Source organism: Acyrthosiphon pisum, chromosome A2 (assembly GCF_005508785.2).
Source record: "Acyrthosiphon pisum isolate AL4f chromosome A2, pea_aphid_22Mar2018_4r6ur, whole genome shotgun sequence".
NCBI classification, from domain to species: Eukaryota; Metazoa; Arthropoda; class Insecta; order Hemiptera; family Aphididae; genus Acyrthosiphon; species Acyrthosiphon pisum.
The window spans coordinates 47,561,150-47,568,280 of NC_042495.1; the positions used below are offsets into that span (position 1 = coordinate 47,561,150).

Genomic DNA, 7,131 nt, shown 5'->3' on the forward strand with positions numbered 1-7,131 from the left:
CAAATAAGGTATTGAAAGCAGTCTCAAGATCGAGGGTAGATAGAGTAGTATTCCAATCATAACTTCCAATAAACGTGGTTACGTTATAGTAATTAGTTTTACGAAAATTATAAAAGGGGTGATGGCTATCTAAAGAATTTGTATGATCAGAATAAGGAAGAGTTAAGTTCAACGGTGGATGGTATGGGTCACTAGGAACTACTGGTTCCAAGGATTTTTCAACTAAGAAAGGAATATTACAAAAAATTAGATCTAAGGTTGATCCATGACTATTTAAATTATTATTATTTTGGAAAAACCCATTAGACGCAAACGTTCCGGGTATACATGCTGTACGAGAACTAGAAGTGAATGAGTAATTAAGACCACAATCATCATTGTCCCATAATTTTGAACCAGAGATTCAATGGTCTGTAAATGGATGTGATAGATATTAGAAAGAGAATTGGGAGGTATATATACACCTCCAATCACAAAAGAATTTAGACCAATCGTGCAACGTACATAAATTTGTTCAACACTCATATTTGAAATACTTATTATAGAATTAGATCGTATGTTTTTTCGTATACCAATAAGGACACCACCACCTCTGGTACATAAACTAGTTAATTTACAGCGATCATATCTATATACATTATAATTAAGTAATCCAAGTTCACAATTAAGAACATTTTCAGATAACCAAGTTTCTGTAAGGATATTGAAAGAATAATTTAAAGCAGATACATTACGTTTAAAGGTTGAGAGTTTTGTTCTCAGTCCGCGGCAATTTTGATAGAATCCAGTTAATGAGCAGGACGTTGAGGAGGATGAGCTTCGTTTTTTGACCGGATAGTTCCAACCTTCGGTGATCCATTTTCAAAGTAGATGCGCAGATTCAATTCTCCCCGTGCAGCACGTGACGCCATTTCTTCGTGACAGGAGCGCAATTGTTGTCTTTCAAGTTGGGTCTTATCCTTGACAAGATTGAAACCTTTTTAAAATTGAGTACTTGACCGCTTATGTTCATTGTACTGGTACAGCAAGGATTTTGCTTCCTCTTTGCTAGCACAAACTAGTTTCAATGGGCGAGTACTATCTGGACGAGGTTTTCCAATCCTTATAAACTTGACATTCAATGGAAGGAAGTTTCCAAGTGGCAGTAAAATATCAGAAATTGTTGATTTATCATGTGCAGATCGTTCGGCTACCAAAGAAGATGTGGGACTCAGACACACCATGAGCAATTACGTTGAAGGAACAGCGGTCACGTTCAAAAATTTCATGTAGAACAAAGGTTAGTAATTGCAGATGGATTAGTTGAGGGGCTTTTTTCTTCAAGGCTACTAATTTTCAACTTTAACGTACCAATTTCCTCTTTTAATATTGCATTTTCTTTTTTGAGTTCACTCATCTGCTTGGAGATTTTCGAGATTTTCGTAATACAATTAAGATGTACCAAGGAATCTCCTTATTTTGAAGTAAATGGTAAAAGAATATTTTCCATACTTGATATACCTCACATTTTTAAAAACTACAGAAATAATTTTTTAAAAAATAATTTAGTATTTGATGGCAATGAAATATAATTTAGTGACATAAGGACAGTCCATGAAATAGATAAAATGAGTGGAACAAGTAGTGCATTGCTAAAAATAACGGATAGTCATATTAATCCAGGTCCTTTCCAAAAAATGAAGTGCGAACTTGCTCTTCAACTTTTTAGTAACACCGTAACCGCGGTTATCAAAACATGTGTAACTACAGGACAGTTTAAATCTACGACAGGTGCATATACAGCAAATTGTTTAAAGCATATGAACGATTTGTTTGATTGCTTAGATAGCAAATGTTTGTACAGTTCCAATCCTAAAATGTGTGCATTATCTGAAGAACGGCCTAGCCAAATCCAATTTTTAAATGAAGCAAAAATATTACATGAAAACATAAAATTAGTTAAACCTAATACAAAATATGGGTATCGTCTACCATGTTTTGATGGTTTAGTGTGGTAAATTAATAGTATAACAATGTTATATTCACAAGAAAAAAACTTGCAGTTCACCTATTTACTAACATCTAGACTCAACCAAGACTATGTAGAAAATACGTTTGCACTATTTCGACAACGTGGAGGATACAACCCTAATCCTACAGCTCGGACTTTTAGATCTACGTTTAGTATTCAAGCGAAAAACAATTTATTTAAAGCATCAGAATTATCTAACTGTGAATCAGATATGGATTCAAATTTGTTAGTTCCTTCATCTAATTCTGATACTTTTTTAAATTTAGTAAATGAAAGTGATTCAGATTATACTGGTACTTAAACGTTGATGATGAGCCATTCACTAATACTGATGATAATCTAGAAGAAGAGAATTGTGAGATATCATTAGAAATGTGTTCGAATGCTTATTTTGCTGGATATCTGGGTAAATGTTGTTTTGATCATTTTAATTGCTTAAAATGTGTCGATAAATTTTTAAAAAAAGATGAAAACTTAAATTTATTTGACCAACATGAATTTTTAATTTTTTATAAAAATTATGAGTCAAAAGAAATAGATTCAAATTCATGTTTATTAAAGAAGACTACTGAAACCTTAACACAATTTGTCAAGAATGCACAAATAATTTTGAAAAAACTGGTTGAACAAAAACCACACAGAAAAAATATTGCACGCTTTATAAATAAGCAAATAACTTATAAGTATTTATTGTCCTTTAATTTAGATAAAAGCTGTATTGAACATTTTGATTATTTACTAACTAAATTAATCCATGCAAAACTGTTAAAAGATTTTAATTGGAAGTCGAGGCATTTAAAACAAATGAAATAGACATCCATCAATTCATCAAGAAAATTAAAAATTATAAAAAACCTTTAAAATCCATAACACTATTAAAACATTTTAGATTGAGTACATATTTATTTTTATTTACATTTGTACATTGTATATTATACCTATATATATATTTTTTTTTGAATCTGCAGTTTATTTGAATTAAGTTAAATCTATATTACTAGGTATTTGATTATATTATTTTATTTATTATATTAGATAGGTAGGTATAATTAGTAATAATATTTGACATAATATGAAGATATAAAATTTGTTGATCATTTATTTATATATTATACTGATTTAATATTGTTTACCTATTGTATAATCTAATATTTAACAATAGCTAATTTTATGAATAAAGTTCATTAAATGTTTTTCCATTTTTCTTTTGTTGATTTTGATTCATTAATGATTTTAGATTCTGAGCCGAGCGATGAATGTATTGATTTTACGATGATGTGTTTTTTATTTATTTTTTGTGTGTGTACTTGATAAGTAGTCAAAATGATGCTTATCCTTACTCTTTGTTGCTCGAATGCCGGTCGTTAGGTGACCAAATCGGACACCATTATAATATTAAAGGAGTAAAGACACAGAAATATAATACAGAATTGAGAATAAATAATAATTTGAAATTTGAGAATACGGAGTCGGTCGCCGGACGACAATAATATTATTTTCACAACGACTAGCTGCGCTATCTGTGATCACATAACTAAACCAAAACATAGTTTCCAAATTCTACGCAGCCGTTGGCTATCTATGTATGTTTAATCTATGCCTGAACTATTACTGAGTGCTCACTTCCAGTAGGCAGTAGTGTATAATGCATATTGGCTTGTGAAAATGTAGTACTTGCACTACCAGAACACTGTGAACATTTGCTAGGTAGGCAACTAAAATTTTCATTTTCAAATCTTAATATGTACACTTGGGGCCCTAAGGGCCAGTTGCACCGTCTACGGTTAAACTTCGATTAAGCTTAATCAGCTGATAACAGATATTTAACCGGGCAAATTCGGCCGATTAAACTCCGGTTAACTTTAATCAGAGACGGTGCAACTGGCCCTTAGTACAATGCATATTGCAAGTTTAATAGTATATATCAATGGATATATTAAATAAGAATATAATAGATGAGATAACAATATCACTTTATCACAATATTTATCAAGAAATGAGAATTCAAGTTTAATTAAATTATTAGCAGAAAGGTAACTGAATTACGAATTATTGGTATTTAGATATCTACATTATACATTATTTTATATCCAAGTTTTATATTTGTAAATTAGTTTTCTGTATGACAATTAAAATGATTAAATTTATTTTTATTTATAGTGTACGTACAGTTTTCAACATGGGAAAAGAACAATATTTTATTATCACAGCCTTTTTAGTCGGAATTGTAACTGTTTTCCCCATTGATGGTGAGTATAATTCATATATGTATAATAATATATTTTAAAACTAGGCCTTATTATATCTAGGTTTTAATAGTTTTTTTTAAATATAAACACATATCACGATAATAATCATTTACGTTAGCCAATAATCATCCTTTTATTTATATTTTAGGGGCCATGTTTGTGGATTCATCACAACTATCAGCCGCTGGCAGTTCAAATTTTGCATCAAAATTACCATCACAATCTACGTGTGGTATAAGAAAGGCACCAAGCTTTCGAATAGTTGGAGGAAGTGACTCTCAACTAGGTGAGACTATATGTATTTTATTATTAAAGTTTTAAACCAATATGTAATTAATGATTTATTAAATAAATAAAAATCGTTAAGTACAAAACCAATGGGATTATAAATATATATTATATTGACGATCTGGCAGGTGCTTGGCCTTGGATGGTAGCTCTCGGATACAAGCATACTACAGATACAGAAAACGATTCTATTAAGTGGCTATGTGGTGGTACATTAATTTCTAATACACATGTCTTAACTGCCTGCACATGCGTGACCAGCATTGGGAGTCGACTATTGTAAGTAAATCACATAAAGTGTATAGGAAACGGTTGTTTACTAAGGGACTGACATTTGGTCGATTTCTAGTTCGAAGAAAACGACTTTTGATTATTTTGTAGTCAAAAGATAAAAATTATCATGCCTAGCACAATAAATGTTTTTTTTTGTTATTTGAAAGAAAAACATTTATATTAGACTCAGATTTTTGAATTAACTTAAAAAATTTACAAACAATAATTAAAAAAATTAATTACTCAAAAATATCTGATTGTACTAATTATTATTTATTAGTGATGGGCAACAATATCGATAATTCGACACGATATCCATCGGGAGGTATTTATTTTTCTTATTTTAATAATTCAATATGTAATTTTGATTAGTAATATACTAATATAACTAATAACTAATAAGTACTAAGTTAGTAACATTTAAAATGTGTAGGTATTTTTCATTTGTTCGATACAATATAGATATCGTGCAACTCACGATATCGCGATTACTGATTAGTGATGGACAAATTCCCGCGAATATATTTTCAGGAATTTCCTGGGAAAGTCTTTAAATATAGATCATAGATTTCAGTTATAAATTAAACTTATGGTTGTAAATGTTCCAAATGACAGCTGTTTATTGATATTATCAGATATATGTCAGTTGAGATATTTATTCTTTAAAAAAAGTTATTACGTAACTATAATTTAATCTTTTAATTAAAATCTTTACAATGATCACAAAATAAACGATCCAACTTTCATTTATAGGTAAATGTTGAAAAAATAAAAATAAACATACTGAAATTGAAATACTGAATAACATAAAAATAGCAATTTTTTTTTTTTAAAGAAATTTCCTGAGAGGTTGGGGAATATTTCGGGCATATTCCTAATGGCGCATTACTAATCGCGATACAATATCGGAAAAGTCGGAACGTTCTAAATTGACAATATAAATTAGAGTAGGTATATAGCAACCTGTAAAAAGTGATCGTCTTCTTAATAATACAATATTAAATATCAATATTTGACTGACTGACTATTTCATTAGGCGTAAAAGTTTTTGCTGCAAGACAAGTTTATGTAGGTACTTAAAAGTTAAAACGCATCAGCTCTGACGCCCTTAAGTCAAATTAGTTGTTTAGGTTAGTACCTAATTGGAATATCTATTGTCTAATACTCTTCAATATCAGGGGCGGTTCTTAAGAAGCCACAAGGGGGGGGGGGCGGCGAAAATATTTTGCATATACCTACATTATACTTTACAATTTGCATTCATATCAAATTTATTTTTTCCTATTGTTTGGTACATGAGATGTAATTATAAGTTATATAAATTATAAACTTTATACTACAACGGCATAACGTAAAAATATAGGTATCAATAAAAAAATGTTAAAACTTCAAAAACAATATTATAAAAACGTGAACGTCGTTAACTCAAAAACTGTTATTAACCTACTATAATAATGATTAATGATAAACGACAAAACCATATCCGTGTTTTCGCAGGGGTAATGAAAGCAAAGTTAACGGTTTGTTGACTGTTTACTAATACCTCCTGATGCGGCATATCACGGTACATGCGAGTAAACTACGATTATAAAGAACAGGTTAGACGTCGACAATATGATTTATACACGACTGCCCGGTAACAACTCGTTACAGTTTACGTAGTTGTAGTAATATCCGCTAGGTTGGCGCTGCTAGTTAAACGGGCTATCTCATAAGTCTATGATAATGTTCTTTATAAACGTGTAATATCAAATCTATGAGTTACCTGCATTAATTATTCGAACTTTAAATACTTATAAAAAAAACTGTGACTAAGGATTTTTAATATTTTTCAAATGTCATTGTAACAATATAGTAGGAGCCTTGTATTAAATTTTCAAGCTTTTTTACCCAACAAATAAAGTTTTATTGACATTCATAGAAAAAAAGACTAATAAATTAGAAACTGAAAATGTTCCTAAACAGTTCAAAACAAATCAAAATATTTTGAAAATGTTGTGTATAGAAAATGCAAATATAAACAACCAGTGAAAATTGCATGTATATATCATGTATGTATTATGTACATTTGTTTTAAAGTTACACCAAAGTCCAAAAACCAAAATCGATTTTATCAAAAACAAATTTTGCGTAAAAATTCCCGTTTTCCTTCATTTTTATGTTGTTTTTACCGGTGCTTTTGAAAACTATTGAGAATTTTAAAATTTGATCTCCCGAATGCACCAAATAGATTTACTTTCCTATCAAACAAGATACTGTTGAAGAAAATCGAAGCAGTTTTACTGCCTCAAACGGTGGTGAGAGACACAA

At 30.0% G+C, this 7,131-nt stretch overlaps 1 protein-coding gene across 1 annotated transcript in view; it reads left to right on the forward strand.

The window, feature by feature from the left end:
* The window catches only part of LOC100570079 (phenoloxidase-activating enzyme), a 15,899-nt gene extending 10,931 nt beyond the window's left edge, over positions 1-4,968 (forward strand). The window contains exons 4-6 of the mRNA XM_029489947.1: positions 4,172-4,260; positions 4,409-4,546; positions 4,677-4,968. Of these exons, the coding sequence (XP_029345807.1) occupies positions 4,172-4,260; positions 4,409-4,546; positions 4,677-4,831 (382 nt within the window). The 3' untranslated portion in view covers positions 4,832-4,968. The remainder of the gene's footprint in view (positions 1-4,171; positions 4,261-4,408; positions 4,547-4,676) is intronic.
* Positions 4,969-7,131: the final 2,163 nt, after the last annotated feature.